General features: G+C 36.5%; 1 protein-coding gene across 1 annotated transcript in view; it reads right to left on the reverse strand.

Moving 5' to 3' along the window:
* The window catches only part of LOC148950622 (cyclin-dependent kinase 20-like), a 36,473-nt gene that overhangs the window by 4,937 nt on the left and 7,283 nt on the right, over window positions 1–24,253 (reverse strand). The window contains exons 3-4 of the mRNA XM_089091676.1: window positions 10,773–11,018; window positions 3,620–3,847 (exon numbers count right to left, since the gene is read on the reverse strand). Coding sequence (XP_088947802.1) covers window positions 3,620–3,847; window positions 10,773–11,018 — 474 coding nt within the window. The remainder of the gene's footprint in view (window positions 1–3,619; window positions 3,848–10,772; window positions 11,019–24,253) is intronic.

Here is a 24,253-nt window from a genome sequence, read left to right on the forward strand (position 1 = left end):
TATCTTTTTTCTGAATATTCCTTGAAAGTTCTAAGTCAGAAGTTCCCGAAACATTGTAGATATGCCGTTTTGACAATTGGGATACGCATAGACTCTTTAGATTAAATTCAACCTCTCCCGCATAATACTCTGAAGAATTCAGCTTAATACCCTTAACTGCTCTTGAGACAATACAGACATACCATTTTGACAACCTTGATGCACATAGTAACATCCGAATAGATTTTTCCTGAATGTTTCAACTTATTAATCTTAGCCTTGTCTGGGATGTTACAGACACGCCCTTTTGACAACCGGGATGTCCGTAATGTCTTAAAATTCATCACTTCCCTCAACATTCTTCAAAAGCTTCCACTTAATAACATTTAACTACTCTTGAGACATTGAAGACATACTGTCTTCTCAACTTAGATGTATATAATGTCTTTTGGCTTAATTTAACGTCCCCCTTAGCAATCGTTGAAAGTTTCAGCTCAATAACCGTAGTTGTTTCTGAGATCCATATAGCTACGCTCAGATATGCCCTTTAGACAACCAAGATGTACTCTGTGTTTTTTTTTTTTTTTAGTGCAACATTCCCTGAAAAGTTCAACTTAATACCCTAAGTAGTTCTTGTGATATTACAGATGTACCCTTTTGAACAACAGGATCCACAAAGAGTCTTTTAATTAGTTCAATATTCCCCCTAATTTTCCCTGATATTTCCAACTTGATAGCCTTAATCATTCCCGAGATATTGCAGATACACCTTATTGACAACATGGGTGCACTTAACCTCTTCTGATTTAGTTTAAATGTAGTAGTAGCAGTAGTAGTCATGTCCTGATAAGATGTGCCTGATACAGAATTCGAAACGTAAACTGGCAACAAAGAATTATTAATTTTGAAGTTCGTGGCTGAACAGGCCAGCTTGCAATTGCTGCAGATCTACGGAAGAATCCGTGGACATATTTTGGATACGTCCTTCGTCAGCAACAGAGCTACCTTGCTCGGACAGCTTACCATTGGATTTCAGATGGTTAAAGAAAACGGTCGTCCAAAAAATACCTTACGGCGAACTTATGACCGAGATCTGAAGATGGCTGAAATCTGAGGCATCATTAGTAGCGGAATAGGCACACATCACCTTGCGGCAAAGCTTTGCGACGTGTAGAAGGACTTTGTTGACAGAGAAAAAAAAAACTCACCAAAAACAGGACCAGGCCTACGCCCCTTAAACTTTCTAAATGTTAAGGAGGTTTACGCTTTGCTGAAAACAAAATATAATTTCAGTATTTTGTCTCTCATAATAATGTAAGTTAGGAGCAGGTAGAGCTAATAGTACCTGAAACTCTAAAAAATGGGGTTTGTGTAACAATATATGGATCGAATATGTCTTCTTCTATGGTGGTTACGAATGTATGAAATTCATCAAGTTTAAAGTTATGCATCGAAAGCTACGACCGTAATAAAATTTTCTTGGATGTCCAAAAAAAGGGGGAAAACAACCCAAATAGAGCAACTTAATCTTAATGAAAATTACACAACCAAATACAGCAAATGAGAGAGCCCTTTAGTAGAACTTTCATGCTTTTATCTGTAAAATGTGGAATTTTGCAATTTCCTTTTTCAAGATTAAGATTAAAGACGTGTTTTTTTTATTCTTCATTTTCTTCTATTTTACTGGGGATTATCGAGCCAATAATCATAGAAAATCGGCAGATAGCTCATTTGAATGGAAACTAAAAGTTGCAGCATCCTTTTTAAGACATCGAAAAGATTGTACCACAGCAAACTGGCCTTTCCAGTCATTTTGGAATACTGAACTACAACTACGACCTTAAGAGGGCAAAGTTGCTAGCGATTAAAAATTTTTGATGGTCTAACGTTTTAAAATTATTGCATCCCATGCATTCCGCTATATTTTACTCATTTTTTCCGGTAATTATTACATCACAGTTTATTCAATGTACGAGTACACAGGTTGAAACAAGAGACGAATGGTGGAATGTATGGGATATATATAATCTGGGCTATATATTTTCACATTTAGGGAGGGGATAAAGTATACTGTAACTGCTGTCAAAATGTGTTAGCTAAAATTACGAAGTAAGAGTTGTTTTCTCAACATGACTCCTTCTCGAGAGCCCCAATTCTAGGCCTTTACCACAAATAATAAATTCCGAAAATTTCGACTTCACATCCGGGAGCCTCTATCAACGGAAAAAAAAACAAGAGACTAACCTAAACAAAACATAAAAAAAACATAATAGGTAACGATATACAAAAAAAAATAAAACGAAATTATTTCTGTACAACTTCACATGAAATTAGGGCTTGAAACAAAAATGTATGTATATTGTAATCCTGGTGTTTCTACTTGAACCAAATACGTTACTTTTCCGCAACATTAGTGACAAGTAGGAAATAGAAAAGGTGCTTTTCCAGAATTCCAAATTTGTTTAATGAAGACTGAATCCGTATTTAGTATTGAATTTCCAGGAAAAATTTATTGTTATCCCAATATTTTCACAATTTTCTAAGCTTAGATTACATTTACAGACTTTAAGGCATTTAGACTGCTTGAATGGAAAATGGCTCTTTGTTTAAAATGATTTATTTATCTTATTTAGAAGGATTTGACTTTGAAATATTTGTATCGATTGTTTTTGTAATGATGTTTCTTATTGGTTACTTTGGATCTACAGTTTTGTTCATTAGTGTATTTTTCTATATTTTTCTATAAACAATCCTAATCACAGGAGTCAAGGGTTCAACGGGAATCAATTCTTTGGGTTAATTGGTTTCAATCTCATATTATTCTTAAACATGGGAAAGACCCAAGTAATTGGGCTTCATATCCTTGTCATGTAGACCTAAATTTGCTTATAAGCTGTTCGAAAAAAATGGCCTTGTGCTTGATGCTGAAAAGTGTGAATATTAAGTTTTAATGTCAAACACCGAACTAGTGATCTCAGTTGTGATGCTTTTTCAGTTATTTAGTTCCTGGGTTGGGTTGGCGTGAGATTAGTATTTGCTCCTCTGCATCAGCTATTTGTTCTAGTGCACTTATAGACATTAAGAATAAACTTAAAGCAGGTTATGTTAAAATTGTCCCAAATCGTGGCCGACATACTCGTAAAGCCTTGGCTGGATATTACTCAGTATATTGTGACAATTCCATTCTTTTTCTGTCAGGTTTGCGCCCATTCTTTAATACTAGTAATATTTAAGATACATTAGAGCATTGTATTTCAGTTACTGTAAATGCCTATTATATTTACCTCGTTTGTATAAGAACCGAAAGATTATTCAAATGTTTGGCGCTACTGATATATTGACATCCTATAATAATTTGGATGTTAAGCTAAAAGAAGACACTGGCTTGCGGTTAGGTCCTTTTCATCCTCTCGTGTGACTATTTTGATTTGTATTGTTTTTGTTTTTTGCTACACCATTACCATAATAGTAGGTCAAAAATAAATCATTATTATCAGCAACTCTCTGTCTGTTTTACTGGAATTCTACTCAGAGAAATTCAAAATCAAATGAGCTGCTCAACCACAATCTGGCAACATGAGGATCATGCTAAATTCGTTTCTTAACTGATGGGGTAGATATACTACTTAAAGAATATTACCTCGTCACATGTTATTCTAGCTGCTCCATTATATTTGAGGAAGCCCTTAGCCAAATCAACGAGCCCTTTGGTTTTTCGATGAACAATGTTTTTGAAAGAGCATGGTTTGACGGAAGGAAAATTAACTTTTCTGTAATCTGGAAGACTGGATAGAAGAGGAAAATTTTCAAAATTAGGCGTTCCCAGGAAATTGATAACAGTCCCAAGCTGCTCGACGTCAGATTCACCCTGTAATTTTAAACTATTACAAACAAAAAATGATTTACTCTTAACCCATAAAGTAGCATTTCTCGAAAGTCTTTAAAATGAAAAAGAAAAGAAGAGCCTACGCATTCAATAACATTTCACGAACTCGCCCCTCCCCCATGCAAAATGTTTTCTGTGTGTTATTTCCAATTAAATATGTTTTGCAATCTACTTAATTGTCCTTATTCAAACCTATTACTGAGACGCACTAGTCATTTGACCCCTCACTTCCAAAAACTTGAAAGGGAAAGCTTTAGGACAAAGGGTCATAAGTTGAAGCAGATCTTCAATGGTTTCTAGGACCAGTCACATGAGGAGTGACTCAGGGGTGGATCCAGGATTTTTTTTTGTTTTAGAGGGGCGGAAAATAGGCTGATCCGATAAAAAAAAATTGGGGGGGGGGGCAAAATAGGCTGATCAAAAAACTTGCGTTAGGAGCAAGTTTAATTAACACAAACTTGGGTTAATTAAGTAAATTACACTACTTTAGACTACGCTAGGAGGGGGCGCCCCCCTGGATTCGCCACTGGAATGAGTAAGGATTATCCATCAACTTTGTCCTCCTAAAATATATTTTTTTTTACAAGTGCTGAAAAAGTACTCTTCCCTGACATATACTACTTAATTTCAGCACTAATTAAACCCATTTAAAAACAAACATCTTATCTCCAAATCTCCTTCTATTGGTTTTACATTTCGAGGGATGTTGAAACTACAACTTGGCAGTGTTATTTGTATGCCATCTATATTATAGTCATTAAAAAGCTAGGGTTTTCACTGACTAAATTTACATTTTATCTAACTTTTTGTGAGATTCTATGACCATATATCTTTTTTAAATCGTAACTTCCTTCATAATAATTTTACTCCATGTTGTAAGCCGTGGCGTTTTGGATCCATTAACATAAGTCAAGGCTTTGGCCTCATATCCCCATTGCTTCCACAGCTCTTTTGAAAAAAAAAAAAAAAAAATAGTATCTAGGGGAACCCTAGCCACTAGTTTGTTGTAGTTGTAGGGGAAATATTCCAATCTTCCCTCCCCCTTGTATTGTAATAAAATATCCCTGCTGTTGGACCCTTCCTTCTCCACGATGACCTCCAGCTTAAAATTCAATGGAATGGAAAATTTTCAGTCTGTATCTAATCCTAGCTGGGTATTCTTTCAGATTACCCCATGTTTCGCTGTTTTTTTTGCATTTTTGGTGCATTGGTAAATCAAACCTCCTATTCGAGCAAAATACTTCCAAAATTATCAATTCCTGTAGCAGTATCTGTCACAATCCTTATCTACGATCTTCTTAGTCGTAGTAAATGTTTAGTTAGCACGGAATTAAGCTTCGAAAGTACTTCTTTTGTTTAAATTTGTTCAATTCTCCTATGCCGGTTTTGCTGCATTCTTCGATTACTCCAACTCTTTGCTGTCAATTTCCAGCAGCTCTGAGACATGTAGATGAAAGGTTCATCTGGTCCAAATCGTGTCAATTCACAATCTTAAAGAAGTCACTTTGGAACAGACATGAAGTTAGCATCATAACGAAGATGAGCGTCTACGAGGAAACTGTTCGATCGATCTTGCTGTACGCCTGTGAAACTTGGCCTTTAAAGGCCGAAGAAACATGTTTACTAGAAGTATTTGACCATCGCTGCATGAGACACATACTACGGGTCAGCCGATGTTTTCATATCTCAAACGCTGAGGTTCTAACGCGTTGTGTCCAGAATTCCCCACTCTCGGTAATCATAAAACAACGACGACTGAAATTCTCGAGACACACACTACGACGACCACCTGGAACTATATCCCTTGATGTCCTCACCTGCAACCCCCTTCCAACTTGGAAACGGAGCCCAGGCGGCCAAAGGAAGAATCTCTGGCAGACATTCAAGAATGACCTGGATCCTTGGGGTGGCTTCCGACGACACGGACGTCGTTGGGATAAAAACTGGCTGAAGATTGCAGAAGAGGCTGCTGCTGACAGATCGTGTTTGACTACGTCAGTCATCTCATTGTCCATTGGTGCCGGGCAGGATGGATTATTGTCTGGCTCCCGCCGAAAGTAAAAAGTAAAGTAAGTATCGTATCATATAATTTTTCAGCTTTGGCTGCTTCATCTGCTATTTAATTACGTTTGATCCCAGAGTGTCCTGGGATCCACACCGGAGCAATTTGGCACCCTTAGGATTCTAAACTTACAAGGGCTTCATAACACTCCAATTTATTTCTATACCAACTTCTTATATTCTGAAGAGCCTGCAAACATGCTTGGATATCAGTTGAAATACATCTATTTTTAGTTGTAGTTTCTTTTTGAATCAGTGTTCCAAGTGCCTGTTTTATTCCAAACATTTTAGCATGGAATACTGGAGTGAAATCTTTCCGAGTTACAACTAACTATCTCTTTATCTGGGTCCAGTTTATGCTGGTATATTACTTTTCCCGTTCTAATATCCGATCAAATCATGAACCATTGAAAAAAGCTAGTTGTCAAAATGCTTTTTATGGAGAAGCTCTACAAGTGCCAGTCCTGCTTCATTTCTTTTCTATCTTTTAAAAAAACTTTTCCACAAAATAAGTTTTTCAAAGTAAAGTAAAGAGCTCCATTAAGCCAAGAATGAGAAAAAATAAAGTCAAATAATCTTTTGAGTGCAAAACTGCCACAAATCACTATCAATAAACAAATGAAACTCAGAACGAACAGAAATTAGCATAAATAGTCGGTTCAAACTCAAAACGAGCAAAAATAAACATGAGTAGAATTGATAGTTGTAGAACTGTTGTTGTCTCTCTCGATGTCTGTGTGTCTGAGCGTCTCTTTACCTGTCTCTGTGTCTGTCCTTATGTGTGTGAGTGTCTGAATCTGTGTGTGTGTGTGTCTCGCTCTCTCTCTCTCTCTCTCTCTCTCTCTCTCTCTCTCTCTCTCTCTCGCGCGCTCTCTCTCTCGCTCTCTCTCTCTCTCTGTGCTTGTGTGTCAAAGCGTCTGTTTGTCTGCCTCTGTGTCTGTCTTTGAGAGTTTTTGTGTCTGACTTTGTGTATTTGTATGTGTTTTGTCTCTCTATGTCTGTCTCTGTGTCTGTCTTTGTGTGTTTGTGTTTCTGACTTTGTTTCTTTGTGCGTTATTTCTCTCTCTCTCTCTCTCTCTCTCACTCTATCACTCTCTCTCTTTATCTCTCTATCTCTCTCTCACCGTCCCTGTGCGCCTGAGCGTTTGTCTCTATGAATGTCTTTGCGCGTTTGTATGTCTGACTTTGCGTCTTTGTGTGTTTTTTGTCTCTCTCTCGCCATGTGGGTGTGTCTGAACATCTGTTTGCCTGTCTCTGTGTCTGTCTTTGTGTGTCTGACTGATGTCTGTTTTTTTCCCTCGCCGGACATGTGTGCCTGAGCGTCTATTTGCCTGTCTCTGTGTCCGTCTTCGTGTGTCTGACTCTGTGTGTTTGTATGTATTTTTTAGTCTTTCTTTCTCTCTCTCTCTCTCTCTCTCTTTCTCTCTCTCTCTCTCTCTCTCTCTCTCTCTCTCTCTCTCTCTCTCTCTCTCTCTCTCAGTGCCTGTGTGTCTGTGTATGCGTCTTTTTGTGTTTGTGTGTCTGACTCTGTGTGCTTGTATGTGTCTTCTCTCTTTTCCTCTCTGTCCTTGTGTGTCTGAGCGTCTGTTTGCCTGTCTCTGTGTTTGTCTTCGTGTGTCCGTTTGGTCTTGTGTGTTATATCTGACTTTTGAATAGATATTATAAAAATTGGAGTTGTTAGTATACCCTAAAAACAATGGAAAATAAAAAATTAATACGATAAAATATTTTTATTGAAATAATTTCTTGTGGAATATCATCATTAAAATGAATGTTTTGAATCAGCCCCCATAAAATACTTAATCATGTTTTCTCTTGACCTGTCACATATTCAATTTCGGGGTCATGCACAACTTTTAACAGCCTCGCCATACATTTTATCATTGATATTATCGGGTTCATGGACTGTATCTGCCGGTAAACCATTTATGGTAGTAGTAACGTTTGCCAGTGTTTTGTTTTTCATCAATTCATATTTATATTCCTTTTTGATATTGTCTGTCAATGCCCTTTTTATTTTACTTAAGATTTGATCTTCTATTACAAAATTATTTTTACATAGGTTACAGTTTCGGTACCAGGATAAGACATGCGTTATGACGTTGGTACTGTAGTAGCCTTGTCTTTTTCCTGTCTTCTTTTGAGTGCTATTACCAGAAAGATGGCGATAGGATCTATCAACGGGTAATGTGTCACCATCAGCATAAGCAAGAAGTTGGCCTTCGTTATCAACTATAAAAGTTTTATGTTTGCATTCTCTTTGAGCACTATCATCTCTGGAAATGTTACTCATACCCTCATAGGGTTGTTAGTTGTCCTCCAGTCACTTTCGAATATTAAAAAGGGCACCAGTTCTTCCAATTTCCAGTCGAGTGAGCCTTTATTGAAGTTTCTACGACAACTCCTTCAATAGGAAGTGCCCTGGTCTGGTCTAAAATAAAAACAAAACATAAATAAATAATACACTGTACCCACGTCACTCTTTACTTAGGCAGCACTATTGTGCTGCATATGATCTGGAAGTACTCTTTAGGTTTGGCAATTAAGACTGTGTTATCCTCAGGAATTGCACTTGCACTTAAGCATCATTGATTTGTGAATACCAGCATTGATTTAATTCACCCCTCTCGTATCTGCTGTTTGTTTTTCCATTAATTACCTATCTCCAGTATGAGAGCACTTTTGGCTGCTCCTTCCCTTATAAATTTGTCTGTGGGTTCAAATCCTAGTGATTGAATAGCCAGCATACTACCCCTCATGGCTCATATGCTGGGACGATTTGGATTAGCTTAGTGTTGTTTTTTTAGCGTCCCGCTTCACCTTCTGCAGCCCTCCTAAAAAGAGGTTTAAGAGAGTGAGTCCCCTCATCCCAAGTGGATGATTGATGTTCCGGTTCTATTTTTCAATAGCGAGTCCATGTCAATTGCCACATTGAAATTAACTCAGTTTTATTCTAAGAGAGAAACCGATGACAGACCCCCAACAGTTCCATTAGTTTTTCCGGTGCCATAACCTTTGGATCCTAAATGGAGAAATTTCTTGTGGAAGGGGAGTCTCCTGAGGTAAGAATAAATTATTTCTTCCCCAGACTATTCGCTACCTTTTTGATCTATGATGCCATCCGCTCATATCTTGGACCAAAGTCCAAATTTCTATCTATATTCTTGGTCTCAGTGACCTCTATTAGATGGAAGTCAACTTCTTCTGTGAGGGAATCCCAATCACATTTCCTGACCCTTAGGGTAATCAGATTTAAGACATTAGCAAAGCCTCTCTTTTCTTCTGGCCTCCAATGAGTACCTTTCTGTCTCCTCCCTACTCTGTTTTCCGCTGTACCTTAAGAGGCTGTGTTTTGAAAGGCTAGACCAATCACTTTTCCTACTGTTTGGTTGAAATAGGTTGCTAGCTGGCAACCTCTACCTGCGACCAACTCCAGGACCCATTACTTGAGGTGCCCAGATATGGAATGTGACCCATTGAGTCCCCCTCCCCTTCTGGCTTTTCTGCTATTTCTAGAGATTTGGTTTTGTGTGTGCCAAGGACTTTTCCAATGCTTTTCTTGCCCTTGAGCTTTCGTCAGATTTGAACCTTGCTATGGCTCATTCTAGTATTTGGGTGAGAATGGATATTCCTTCCCATCAACCTCTAATCCCCTTCAGAGCTTTCTAAGACCTCCACCACCGCTGGCTCCTGACTAGCTATTAATATTTTCATTAAAGAAAATAATGTATCATAACTAGTAAAACATCCAATAAGGGCGGAAGACAGTGAAGAACTAAGTTTTGAATAATATTTGAAAGACCTTGTGTCGATCAAACTACCTAAGTTATCCAACAGTATCTTTAGCATAAATTTTTTTTTAATTACACGAGGACACCTTCAGATGGATATTGATGCAGGAATTATCGTGTAGCCCCAATCATTTGGATGACGATTTAAAACAGGTAGTGAAGCAATATATTAAAATATATTTTCTTTAATCATGCCATTTATTTATTCTCCTCGAAAGTCAAACTGTCAAGCTGTTTTGGCACTCTTTACTACCCTAATGCAAGATTTTGGCTAAAGATTTATTTCTTTGCCTCAAGCTTCCCCACCATACTGATCAGCAAGACAACTCATCGAAAATTCGGGCCTAGAAATGCACTTTTTGTAACATCAGACGTCCCTTACACTTCTTATCTGTAACAGATATCCGCTGCAATTTCCATAGAAGCGTTCTTGGGTCTGTACGATTGTTGGACCCAAAGCAGGGCTCTGGGGTCTGGACAGCTGATAAACAAATTTCTCGGTCGCTTAGTTACTTATTTCAGAAGTAAATAAATTGCACCAATAACAAGAAAATTCACTAGTAGTCATATATTGTTTTCTCAATAAAAACGTAAATCCAGAGCTACAGGTTAAAATTATATAATTACGACATAAGTTTTTATTCAGCTGTATAAACTGATGGCTTTACAGTCAAGATTATTTTGCCCTCTTTCTTGTAATTTATGTGTCTTATAGTAATCCATCAGATTCAAGATACTAAACTGCCTTGGTGGAGTGTGTGGTTAACCAAGCTTTTAACTGAGGGAAGTAGTTTTTACGGTTTGAAGCATTTTAAAATATCTTGAAGACCTCTGTTGGTGTTAGCACATTACTTTCAAGTGAGCAGGGATCAACAGTTTCATTTCTTATTTTACAGAAACGGAAATTTGGAGTTGAGGTTGAGAGGCCTGTTGCATTGGGGATTTGGTGAGAGAGAGAGTTTATTTTAAGACACGTGTTCAATATTTAATTCTTGAAGACTAGTAAATAGCTGAAAAATAGAGCAAAGACCGGGAAGTTGTAATATAATATTTACCGGAAATAATGGTGCTCCGTTAACCATTTCAACGAAGATGCAGCCAATACTCCATAAATCAACTTCAGTTCTGTATGTTTGTGATCCAAGAAGTAATTCCGGTGCTCTGTACCACCTTGAGGCTACTTTGTGGCTAAATATCTGAGACTTTTCCTCAGGTTCTTCACTGAATGTGCAGGATAGTGAGAAATCAGCTATTTTTAGTAGTCCTTCAAATGATATTAGAAGATTCGAAGGTTTCAGATCCTACAATGATAAATGATGAAGAACTCTCAATTTTTTCTTTTTTTCAATTACTGTATGAAGCACAACACATATACCCTTTTCCTCTCATAATATTTATTATTACGCAAGAAAATACCTAGCTATTTGATAATTTTGAACGTACGGCTTTAAAGGAGGCCCTAGAAGGTCAACCATTTTGGTCAAAATTTCCGTCAATCGATTGACGTCTGCTTCAATCAACCATTCAATGAACTCTTCAATTTCGACCAGTGCTAATCTAAAAAACTGCTTTTGATCAAAATGATTGAGTCATTCAAACTTTCTATATTAGTTAGCGATTGCCTTGAAAATTTTTATGTAAATGCATCTCAATAAGCCCTTTCATTCTTGAGGCTACGTGAAAAAAACTTTGTTTCTCATTCCCAATGCCCTTGTGTTTGAGTGTTTTTATTGAACTAATGGGATATAAGTCAAACTTCAGTTTAAAGGTTGGAGGCTAAGATACGGGGGGGGCATGCCCTGTTTGCATGCCCCAGGCATGCAAACAGGAACTTTTTGGGTATGAGCAGATTAATAAAACAGAATTAGCGAAATTAATAATTGGAATCAGAAATGCCAAGATATTCCAGATTATTTTAGGCTACCGGGAGGACGGAGTCCGTATTCCCCTTGCTTCCACTACTAGGGATCTCCCCTCACATAGAGGGTATTTTCGCATCACTATAAAATTTAATACCACTCTTGACTTTCATTAAACATCTCTCTATGACGTTTCTTTGCCCCAATAGCGGCGACTAAAAAAAGAAGCAGAATAGGAAAAGGAGACACATCATAGCATATTATGTGAAAAAGTGATTTTCCTTGTCGCTAAAGATAGGGGACTATAATTGTACTAAACGGGGTTTTCGGCTATGGTTATTACATTAATTAAGCTTTCGTGTCAAACCGACACCGTTTTGTGGAGTTTCCGGCTATTTTTTAAAATTCCCACGATTTTGTTTTCGCAATGAACTTTTATCATTAACATTAACCGAATTTTTGTTCTCTATTGATTAATAAGCTTCAAATGGTAATTCTTCCTCACTTGACAGTTTTTTTGTTATTTTTACGTGTTTTTAAATTTTCAGTTACTATGGGCTCGAGTTGTCATATACTGGGTTACGCCCAGTGGTGGATCTGTCCTCTCTTGCGCTTGGGCCAAATTCTTGATTAGCGCTCCCCTCCTGTCTTCTAAGCATTTTCAAGTAAATTTTAACGAAACTTTCATTTACTAACAAAATTTGTCATTTATTTAAATCTAACTTTTCTTATTGTATATTGGAATAAAATATGGAAAAAATGAAAATTTTGTATTCAATTTGCCTGTAATTACTACCAACTACATCCTCTACTCTATTTTAATGAAATTAAAATTCCAAAACTGTAAAATGACTGTAAATGTTAGATTATTTATTTAAAATTCCGCACCCCTAAAACTTCTGTACCTTGGGCAAAGGCCCCCTCTGCCCCCCTGAAACTGCCTCTGGTAACCCCTAAGAGAGCAACCATGATATGAAGAGAAAATGATAATTGTTTGATTTTAGCAACACCTTCGGGATCAACCTAAATATGAGGATGGCTACCGTTCCCTCATCCCCCTTCTTCACATTAAAGTTTTACTTTTGTGGAATGATGCTAAGAGAAAAAGTGCTGATTTAGTGTTTTTTTTTTAATATATGAAGTTTTCATAAGTAAACTGCCATTACAAATGGGTCATAGTAATAACCGTAAATAAGGTTCGATTCATAGTAATAGTAACCACAATTCTAAAAAATATAATGTTTGAATTGAAAGATACCACCCACCAAAAATACCGATTCTAAGAATATTTGCCTATATATTCAAAAAGGGGCTAAACATCATCAAAAGAACAAGTGATCTTAACGTAAATTGCACTATCGAATGGATCATATCAGAGATGCAGTCGCAAAGGTTTTAAGCCCCTACCTAAAAATAAATTTTTTTTTCGGAGAAGGACGGTCACGGATGCGTGTTTATTTGTTGTTGTTTTATCCCCATGGGTAGTCCAATCGAGCCAATGGTTCTAGAACATTAAGAGAAGGCTCATTCTAAAGGAAATTGTAAGTTTTATTCTTCTTTTTAAGTTGCAGAAAATACCGTGCAACAGGTAAGTGTTATTTTAGACCATAGCAGCAGAACATCACAACAATTTTGGCTCAAAGAGGACCAAACAGCTATCGACTGAAAATTCGGAAAGCTTTTCAGCGTCAGAGTCATTAATGCCACGTGGTACCACACTCGTTCCTAAAGATGGACGTAGTCCATACGAAATAAACTGTTAATATAGACCTCAATTCTCAAGCTTCATCTTGATTTAGCTAATTAATTTGAGATTAGATAAAACTATGTAGTGTAGTATACAATCGCAAAACAGGGGGTGCAGAAGAGGACCGGTGGAACCTTATGTAGGAACGAGGATTGTGTCCAAAGCCTCTAAAGGTGCATCCCTCCCTTCCAAATTCTCAAAATCTCCGTGAGCCCTCAGCTAAGATTGAGTTGTGGGTGTAGAAATTAATCTCTCATCGCCGTTCATTCCTAAGAATGTTTTTGAAGCACACCTTTATGTGAGCTGCAGGACGATATATCCCTCATTATTACAGAAAATTGTGTTTCTGTGTAACACAAAATACTGCATTTATATGATCACCGGCCAAAAGGTAGAGAGGTAGTGAGCATCATTAGCAACACCAAAAAGTTCCTAAAGAGGGAGTTAAGTGCTAATTAGAACTTAGTTTACAGGGAGGATAAAGTAAGAAAATTTCTCATTTCCAATTTCATATTTGTTAACCTATTTATGAGAATGGACATTTTTTTTCAAATTGTACTCCCAATTTTTGCTTATTTTCTTTGTTAAGATATACATGGTTGTGTCAACCTCTACCTTACCGATTCAAACTGTCTGGTTGCATTTTAACTATCCTTGGCAATGTAACAATATGGATTTACACAACTAAATAAGACAGCCTATAAATAAACTATTCCTTGAATCAAGCCTGAAAATGCAAAGAAACTATTCTCCCGTAATAACTACAAAATGGCCAAACTGTTTATGCACTAGGAGCAATATTATGAACGAAAGGAGTATTATTAATAATAAAGGGTCGCATCAACAGTTTTAGAAAATATTTTATTTCAGGCTACTAGCCTAAATAAAAGTAAGTAAAGGAGATAATCTTAACGAGTAGGCCTTCTGGTTTTAAAGGATCAAGTAGTGTACCGTGAGTAAAATGCGATGTATTTAAAATACCAAAATAAAGTTCCTTCCTTCTAAAGATAATTCCGACTTCCTATAATTAAGCTAAATCTAGTTTCAAAAATGAAAAGTCCTTAATTAGCAAAGAGAAAAAGCTGCAGTTAGCCTCAGACAAAGAACGGCACTATACAAGCTTTGGATTTCGCTAAGAAAATAGGCAATAAAAAAGGTGCTACACACAATATTTCTAAGGAAGTTTAAATGATAAGAACCGTGTGAAAGTTTGGATTAACAAAAATATTTAAAACAATTTATTGGACGAAGGGTTCGCATCCTTTGGCCACTTGAGCCAATTGTGAGCCAGTTCTTACAGCGCAGGAAAAAAAGAACTACGTTTGATAGTGGGGTAAAAGTGCTTTTTGGAAATATTTGTAAATCAGAATCAGGACCATTCAGATAAAAAAAATTTCGCCATTCAAGCTTGGCAATTCTTTCATGTTATATCTCAGTCACCATTGTTGTCGCTTGAAGTGACTCACTGCTGTTCACCTAAATATGTAAGTCTCAATAAATCTATTGTTTTTTACCTGTGTTTATTTCATTTTATGTGTCTGAATCTAGTCTGATAACAGGTAATTAGTTTACAAATCTCCAAGGACGTTCACAGGAAATCTGATCTCCAGATAGCTGAAGGAAAAGAGTTCATATTTATATATCTACACGTTTTATTTTCCCTCAATAATTGTGGGCAGCGCGTTCATAATGTTACTTCACTTCCCATTGCTATAGTGCGAGGCTTGTTGGCACAATACTTAGCGCTATAAGCGGCGCAATCGGCGAACTTATAGGGTGTAAGTTCACGACCCTTGAGCATAATAATACCTTCAACGCAGTCAATATTTATGACCACAATTAAGCACAGTCCCTTTCTTTTATAGCTAATAATATCTTTACATCCACAGTTATATAGTCACACAAAAACTTTCATCGCTACAAATGGCGCAGTCGGAAATTGGAAGAGAACTTGCGAACTAATTACGCTATAAAACTTCGTAATTTAAATTTAATTATTAGAGAGATACAGACATATAAGTAAAGTAATTAGGCCTATAACAGCTAAGCTACCACAGGAAACCCTTTAAAATATCTCATAGGAGATAATAGCCTCCCCCAAAATAGGTTAAGTGAAAAAAAAATGTCGGACGACCTTAACGATTTATTAATGGTGCAGAAGTTGGTCGCGAAAAATATAGAAATAGCAAAATCTATCCCGGAGTACAATGGTCAATCAGATATTGACGAATTCAATATCCAATTGGCCCAGTTTGTACTACTAACAAAAACAGACCTAGGAGCGTTATTCGACATGCTCCTACTACGATTAAAAGACAAGGCCTTAACTTTTCTAAAATAGATTGAACAGACCATAGTCAATAACGCCAACTTGTCACTAAATACGGTGAACAAACTGGAAAAAGTAGTTAAAGATAGATTTATAAAAATCAGTTCAATAAATAAATCAAAACACGGAATACTGAGCTTTGACTATTCACAAAATATAAGAGAATATCTTGATAATATACGCATTTCAGTAGAGGCAAAATACGGAAGTGGTTCTGGGCAACTGTATGAAAAAGTCATACTAAATACCTTTTTGCCAGGGCTACCCCCAAAACTATATAGAGTGGTAATATCCAAAAATATTCAGACGTTGGATCTCGCAGTTCAGGAGGTAGAGCGATTGATCAAAGTCGACATGATGGTTGCAAATCACAGTAAAGCAAAAATAAATAGCCTAGGCAATTCAAATGCGAACATAAACTTCAAGAGCGATCAGGCGTCCCCCAATTTCTTTTCAAGGGATAACTCCCTAGTACCACAAAGAAACAAAACGCGAGGACCCGCTAGGCAGAAAAAAGTACATTTTCAGCCTGTCAAACAATCCAATTATGAAAATAACCACACAATAATAAGATGCTATAACTGCAATCGACCTGGGCACATCGCGAGAGAGTGCCGTTATGTCCCCAACCGCATACAAGGAATTACTGTCGGCAGTAGGCAAAATTATGGCCACCATTTGTTCGAAAGAACAAATTTTAGCGCCGGTGGTGCACTGGGCTACAACCAGGGAAGATTGCGCCAAGCAGTACCTTACAACACGTACCAAACAAATTTGTATAACCCTCCCCCCAACAGACAAATTAATTACCGATTTGAAAATCCAAATACTTGCCAAAGCCAATATAATGCGAGAAAGCTATATAGAAATCACGAAAATTTGCCGATGGGAAATGAAAATTTTGCAATCCGATGGCATTGGCAATCAGTCCCAGCAAGCGGCACTAACAGAGGACATTCGCATTACCATAATAATACATGGTGAAGGCAGACAGACGTAAATTAATTAGATATGCCTACCGAAACTAATACGTCTGAATATCTATTACAGGCACTGACACATGAAATAAATGCTCAGGGAAACGTTTCAGGCCCCTCAAAAATATAAATTGGACCCAGAGGGTTCCCGGAATATTTAATAGGTCCAAAACAATTGTAGTGCCGTCTTGTAGTGATAATAATAACAAGTTACCTATATTTAATGATTTTTGTTTAGAAAACGTTTACTTTAAAGCTTTGATTGACTCTGGTGCAACGATTAGTATCATAAACTCATGCGTATTTAATATGTTGCTTCTGCATATTAGGCGACAGAGGAACCCTAATAATCCCAATTTAACTACTGTGACAGGGCTTAAACTGGATGCAAGGGGTTCAATTTGTCTAAACGTAAAAAGGGACAATAGGATCTTCCAGACAAATTTTATAATATGCGATAACTTTCCGTACGAAGCAATTATAGGTGCAAATTTTTTAAAGTCCAATAGAGTACTATTAGACAAAGCAAACAAGAGGCTTGTCTACCCGGCTAAGGTGGGGGAAGAAATTTCTACCTTAAGAAATCGTAACAGAGGATACGAAGATAACATAACAGTAAACAAAATTTCTGACGGTATAATGTGGCAATCTTTTGAACATCATGTCTCGCAAGGAGGAAAATGAATAATCAGAAACTTGTCCAATAATTCTAAGAGACATTGCAGAGATGAAGTAAATTTAAATAATAAAAGTATTGAATCTGTAAAAATACAAATAAGAGATATGCGACAGTAGAGGTCAAATGAAATCAAGAAAATAGCAGAATTATAGAAAAACATAGTGAAACCCGACGTGACGCCTCAAGATGCCGCAATGGCGCAAAATAGCGCCAGTATGAATCTAATGAACAATGAAAAGAAAGATAAATATTACGGAATCTGCGATAATGAAAACAAAAGTCCCCCTAAAAACGATGCAAAAAATTCAATTACCACAGATGATTGAGCCAGTGGTTAGCAATTCCGAAATATGGTTTGCGACCCCATCTGAAATTGCCGAAAATCTGCTATGCAAGGAACAGATTATATCTTATGACAAAGGAGAAGGTTTTATTTGGGTAACTAATAACCACGAAAATGATACAATTACAATAAAAAAGGGGACGTGTTTAGTTCAAATTCAAGTTTTATCAGAGAATGATTTAAATACATGGGAAAATTCTAAAAGAAACCTAGTTAACGACATTAAAACCTCAAATAACAGGTACCCTCTAACTAAATCGCAATTTTTAAACAAATTTAATATGGATCATATTACGGGCAAGGAACTTAAGAACAAATTATGCGAATTATTATAGAATTTTAAGGACGTATTCTCTGCATCTGAAGATGACATCGGGCTTATACCTTTTTATGAACCTAAATTTTAACGACTGGTAATACTGTAGCGAAACAGTCATATTGTGTGCCATATAAGCACAAAGAATGATCAAAAAATTAAATCCGTAAATTAGAAAAAAACTAAATTATACGCTCCAGTATAAGCCCGTATAACACACCAGTGATCTTAGTACCAAAAAAAGAATGGTGATCTTAGACTTGTAGTAGGTTATAGAGCCCTCAACAAACAAGTAGTAAGCGATAAATTACCTTTACCAATAGTAGATAAAATTCTTGACTCTATTTCAAGCAAAAACTAAATTTTTACTTCTGTGGACCTTACCCAAGGCAGTTTCACTTTCACAGGCTACCACCAAGTGAAAATAGCCGAAAAAGATGTCCATAAAACTGCATTTTCAACCTCTGAATGTGGTTCATATGAATACTTAAGGGTACCATTTGGACTTAAAACAAGTTCAAGCGCGCTATGTAGACCCCTTTTACACCTGTTAAGAGGATTAAAGAATATCATTCATTTTGTCGACGATGACATACGTGTGGGACAAAATGTTGAACAACACTTGGCAACGTTAGCCAAGGTGTTCGAGCAATTCAGACAGGTCAATTTGAAATGCCGGCCTGCGAAAGTAAATTTATGTCAATCAAAAATTAAATTTTGAGGGGTAGTTGTAACACAAGGAAAGATATCCCCAGACCCTGATAAAATAAAATGTGTTGAAAACCTCAAACCCCCCAGAACTATGAAAGAATTAAGGGGAATTTTAGGTCTTACTGGTTACTTTAGAAATTTCGTTCGCAATTACGCCCAAATTTCAAAAACACTCACGGAATTAACTAAAGGGAATTCCCGTAATGTTACCTGGTCCTAGTAAGCTCAAACTTCCCTAGACCTTCTCAAAAAGTCGCTCACTTCTGAACCAATATTATCACTTCCTGATTTCGAAAACGGAGAATTTGTGGTCACAACCGATGCTAGTTCAAAAGGCATTGGGGCTATTCTTCCGCAAATAATTACCATAGGAAACCCTGATCCTTTACAAGGACCTTCTAATCAAAAAAAAGTTATATGCTATTCAAGTGGAACCTTATCAAAAGGCGAGAGTAGTTATTCCGCCACAAACTTAGAATTATTATCTATAATCCACCACTTTGACAAATTTAGACACTGTTTATTTGGCATAAAATTTCTACTATAACCAGACCATAAAAGCTTGCAGTATCTGCGCACTTTCAAAGATCACAAGGGTAATTTAGCTAGACGGATTATGAAAACCCAAGACCTAGATTATGAATTTGAACATTTAAAAGGTAAAGAAAATGCAACTTGTGACTTTTTGAGTAGATGCCCAGAAAATATTCCGTCGGAAGCTGAGGAAAATGAAGCTAACGCTATCAATGCTAAGAGCAAACATGGAAGTAAGAAAAACAAAGTCAAACAACCAGTAGAAGAAAATAGGGTTGAATATTGCCCCTAGTCGTTAGAAAATATAAAAAGAAAGCAAAAAAGAAGGAATTATGTTAGGTACTTATTAATTATTTTTTGAGTGACGATGTATTACCGGATAATCTCAGAACTATTACAAAAGAGATGGATAATGTTTACTATGATCCTAATGAAGAAATACTGTGTAGGATCATTACTGCGGAGACAAAACGAAATCAAACATCAATAATATCTGTATTACCACAAAATTTAATAGCACCTGCATTTGAATGTTTTCATCCAGATATAGGTGGACATTTAGGAGTAATGAAGACATTAAATAAATTAAAACAATATTTTTACGTACCGTCGGCAATGACAAAACTTAAAGAATTTGTAAGTACATGCGAAGCGTGTAACTTAAGAAAAATCTTATCCTAATCCTCCAATGGGAAGGGTCCCGGTAGCAAAGTACCCATTCGATATTATCCCATTTGACTTATACAGAACGAGCGGAGGCTTGCCTGTTTCCAGCAGAGGCCATACTTGTATTCTTTCAGTTATAGACCATTTTTCCGGATTTACTTTTGCAAAAGCATTAAAAAATCAAGGTGCTTACGCTACCAGTAAGGCGTTAGCGAAATTATTTTTTCAATTTGGCGTTCCAAATAAGGTATTTGAGTGACAACGGAGGTAATTTTGTTTCAAAGGTAACAAAAAATTTAATGAGTTTTCTTAATATAGAGAAAATGGTGACAGCTCCGTACCACACACAGGCTAATGGTAAAATATAAAATATTCATAAATTACTCTTTAACTTACTAAGTATTTAAACAAAAGGCATCAAGAGAGACTGGCATCAGTTCTTATCTTCTTTAACTAACGTAATAAACACTTCTTCTCCTGAAATAACCATAGACAATCCATTTTGTTTACTTTTTGGTCGTGATTTTCAGATCCCGTATGATGAGATTATCGAATCTTGGCAGTATTATAATAGCTCGGAAGATTACAGACAAGAATTAATAAATATGATGAGGAAAACTTATAAAATAGTTAGGCAAGACTTGGAAAAATGTAAAATAAACCAAGAGACAAGAAACCAACCCAAAGTCAAGGGGAGTATAGATTTTAAAATAGGAGACTGCGTCTACCTAAAGAAAGAGGCAAAAACGGAAGGAAATAAACTTTCCAACAAATATTCTGGACCGTACAGAATAGTCAAAAAGTACGATAACGACTATACTTTTAAAATCGACAACCCCGATAGCGGAAGAACTTACAAGGCACATGTTAGCAGAATAAAAAGAGCCAAATTTCCAGAAAGATGGGTATCACATCCCTCCTCTACTGATTCGTCAGATTCGGAAAATGAGCCACCTAAATGAAGATTGGCAGAGCTAAAACCCTTGAATTTTAAACAAGATTATTTTAAAGATGACAGTGATGAGAAAAACTTCGAAGAATTTGTAGCAATGAAAAATCTAGTTGTTCCCAAGAAAAAATCCCTAATACCAGGATTTTTTCCTGAAATAAAAACGCCAAAAGATCCCAAAAGATATTCATCGGCGAGCGCAGGAGAAGTAGATTATACAATATCTCCAAAAACACAATTTTTCCCTAATACAATGGCAACCTCTTGTCCCCCCAAAAGAGATCAGTACGATATGGTGCCCCATTCATCACCGATAGAAAGGCACCTTCCACTACAAGAAGAATAAAATAGATCTGTAGAAACCCCCGGTGTTACTATGAAGAAACATTCCCCCGCAAATTGAACTAAAATGAATCTGTGATAGCCTATTGAATAAATACAAGTTCTCATAAAATTGTGTTAAAATACATTTTCCAAGAATAAAACTCCCAAGAAGAACCATTAAGGTCAATTTCATGATACAACTGTGTCCAGAGTCAAACCTAAACAGTGGACTTCATGGAGGGAAACCCTAGTGCAAAAATGCCAATCCCCCTGAGGACATGGCATTCAAACAGTGGAGGAATCCCGCAAAAACTCTTGATTGCTCTCAAAGCTCTAAAGGATCTTTCCAATCTCCCGAGTTGAAAACTCAAAGCGAGGACTTATAGAATAAACCTTCTACTTCCAGAGGAGTAGAAATTTACGAAGGAAGGGGAGGTGATACCTCAAAAAGTGCCACCTCTAAAATTTCTAATCCGGATTCGTCGGAAACTAGTTCCGAAGAGTCTGACGGCGAATCAGACCATATAGTAGTTAAAGAAATAGGGAAATCAAGACCGACTTCAGCAGCCGCACACGCGAAAAAAACGAAATTAAAAGGGGAAGAATTTTTTAAAAAACCATACAAAAAGTTTGATCTTATTTCGCTGGAAGAACCGAAAAAGAAAAAACCGCAAGAAACAGAGGATAAAATAACGACACAGTCAGGCAGAACAGTTAAAAAACCTCACAGATGGAAATATCCCTAATTAATGTAAAGACAAATTTCAAATCCCTTATGAAAATCAAATTGTCATCCACCATAATAAATTTAACAATGTGCAAGTAAAGTTAACCAAGTCAATATTAATGAAAAAAAAAATAATACGAGTGATGTCAAAACATTGCTGATCAGGGAGAATGGCCCAAAGTGGGAGAGACTGTCCCTATACTCCTCCATGGAATTCAACTTATACTCCTACAAAATAAACTATGGAAATCATCCCCTACGCAGTATTAAGTTGTGTAATCAAATCTAAATAGACGGACTACGTTTTGTGGGAAGTCTGGGGGGAGTTCGCCCTCAAGCAGCGTTTGGTTTGTTGCGGGTGTGCAACATTTACAAATCAAGACCAAAGATTAACGTATTTGGATGATAGATACGGATTGTTCTCAACCAATTTCTGGTGGAACATGCTACTGGCCGTATGTTTCGTATTCGAGACTTCCCTGACCATAAGAACCCTATTGACTTGTAATTACGGAAAAATTTTGAGACTAAGAAGGCGAAAACCAAGAGAAGAACACGGGGAAACAGCTGAAATGCAGAGGTTAAGCCTGGAACCCCCTGAGAACGTTTAAGCAAAGAAAAAGGGAAGACTTTAGAAAACGAGTGGGTATAAAGGTCTCCACTCGTCCTTGCTATGTCTTGTTCCCTCATTGTAAGGTTGTTTACGTAAAACCGTGTGGCTATGACGCTGCAACATGCGTTTCTTAAACAGCACGGACGTGCGTGAACAATGCAGGCATGAAATATGTTGTATAATTAGACCTCAAAATTAATCATGTAGCATAAACTCTGTTCAAATGATTATTTTAAATCTAATGTAAAATTAACTAAGTGTTGAAAGAAGTTAAAATAAAGTGTATGTAGTAGTGTATATTAGAAAGTATAATAAGAGACCACACTTAAAGTTAAAGAATTAATATTTTATATCGTCGTTAGCCTATAACAACTTAGAAGAAACTTCTATGTATTAAATTTCTCAATGGTAATTATGTTATTTTATCTTGACCAACATGATAAAGATATCGTTTTCTGTACTAATATTAGTGCATTTACTCAATCATGCCTTATAGCGTAAAATTCACGTACCTGATCGGTACGTGACTTATTTTTACTATGAGTATTCACTTTAAAGAACGTGTGAGTCTGCCTCGTTATTTTTATTACAGGAAGCGGATTGACATATTGGATATCCAGCATTACAATGAGTTGCCCAGTGCAGATACAACCTAGTAGCATCTATTTTCATAATAACTCAACCAACGAAGAGTACTCACCATAGACTCCAGGCAATTTTCATCCCAGCTTCGTCTACGAAAACAACAGTTACCTTTGATCGTTGTTTCCTCGACGATGAACCATATTACGTATCAGGTAACATTATATTTGAATCTCAGTGTCCAGTGGTTTATCCAACTATATAATCACATAAATTCTGAGAACCCCATCGACCAGTACAAGATATAAGTACATAAATATCGCCTTTGATAATCATTATGGATTCATATACCATATGACCGTATAGTCATGATATTTGATGACCCTAAAAACTATTTATGTGTCACAGACTTACGTGTCGAATCGCTTTCGACCATCACTCGAAATCTATCCTATCCCCTCTGTGTGGAAAATTCATGTCTCTGTTATCCCATAAATGTTACGAGATAATTTCTGAACAATGGACCTGGAAACCAAAATTAACCCCAGTGACCAGCCCCTCAGTGACAATATACCCCTCCCACAAGTTAAAGACAATATTTTAAAGGAGTCACTAGTGTTTGTTGCCGACCTATTCCAAATCCAAACTTCAATTCCCCCGTGATTAACCTAGAAATTACAACGAAAGTTAATAGACGTAAACCATGAGCTAAAAATTTTATAAGAGACACAAATGAATAATTTTGTGCGAGAATTTTGTGAGAATTTTAGTGCTTTAAAAATTCTGCCAAGACGAAAAGAGTGAAGGACAATAATTTACAACAGAAGAATTGAGTACACTAAAGACTCGAATAGCAATGAAATAGATGTGAATTTAAATATGATACTTCTTAATAACTTTGATAACTCATAAATCCCAATATCCAGTCATTAACGTTGCGTAGCAAAAATACTCGGTGAAAGTGTTTTAATGTGACAATCAAAGATGTCAAACCTAATAGTGTGTATGGTCAATTCTTCTTGTATATAATTTTAGATGTCCGGATAGAGTTATTTGTAGCGTTGTCGAGCTATTCCTTTAATTTAGCATAGATAAAGAGTAGTGTGCTATATAAACAGCAAAATAAAAAAAACCTTGTAAAAAGTGAATTCAAAAAAAAATGTGAAGGTAGAATAGCCCC

This window comes from Artemia sp. Qi Xiang Cuo, chromosome 7 (genome assembly GCF_049724085.1).
Source record: "Artemia sp. Qi Xiang Cuo chromosome 7, ASM4972408v1, whole genome shotgun sequence".
NCBI lineage: Eukaryota > Metazoa > Arthropoda > Branchiopoda > Anostraca > Artemiidae > Artemia > Artemia sp. Qi Xiang Cuo.